The following is a 696-nucleotide window of genomic DNA, read 5'->3' as shown; positions in this document are numbered from 1 at the left end:
ATTTATTCGTTGCGCATTACACCAAACTTTATAATTCAGTCATATTTTTTGGAATCCAATTTCCTATATATGCACTTTCAAGGTACATTTTTTATGCACAGATGGCGGTCTTCATCATATAGCAAAGCGTGCAGACAGGAAAGGTATCCTGTATAAGAAAACACTTAAGCATTTGATGCCACACTTCACCCGTCTTGCTTCCAGTGTCCCGGTCTATTACAAACTCATTGATGATACGCAGGTATAATGATACACTGGAGCACTTATTTACATTCTCAGTATTATGGATGGGAATAGGAAGAGTTCTGACTTATGCAGCATATTCATATACTGTAAATTCAATGAAACTCAAATCAAACATCTTTCATTTCATTTATAGGCATCCCGACAAACAAAATTCAGGTATAGTGAAAAAACCATTGACCTGATCAACAGAAGTGCCGTTCACCAACTACAGGGAACCGGTGTGATTATCTGGGACAGCACTGTTCCTTTGTCTGTCCAGTACACCGACGCCTGTCTGCAGCACCACAAGAGGACTCCCCCTATGTTCAAGTGGAAATGCGATGATATTGGCCATCTTGGGTATATTTTTGTGGATCAGGTCGCAGATATGCTGTATAATGCTGTCTGTAACAAATACTTGGACCTTGACGAGGATTACTGTGGTTATAGCACAGATCTGGAACAGATCCA

General features: G+C 40.1%; 1 protein-coding gene across 1 annotated transcript in view; it reads left to right on the top strand.

Annotated features, from left to right (window-relative positions):
• Positions 1 to 696, top strand: part of LOC119582347 — a 6,269-nt gene that overhangs the window by 466 nt on the left and 5,107 nt on the right. The window contains exons 2-3 of the mRNA XM_037930563.1: positions 40 to 241; positions 380 to 668. Coding sequence (XP_037786491.1) covers positions 40 to 241; positions 380 to 668 — 491 coding nt within the window. The remainder of the gene's footprint in view (positions 1 to 39; positions 242 to 379; positions 669 to 696) is intronic.

The sequence above is a fragment of the Penaeus monodon genome, chromosome 15, assembly GCF_015228065.2.
Source record: "Penaeus monodon isolate SGIC_2016 chromosome 15, NSTDA_Pmon_1, whole genome shotgun sequence".
Classification (NCBI taxonomy): Eukaryota; Metazoa; Arthropoda; class Malacostraca; order Decapoda; family Penaeidae; genus Penaeus; species Penaeus monodon.
This window is presented reverse-complemented; position numbering and strand designations above follow the sequence as displayed.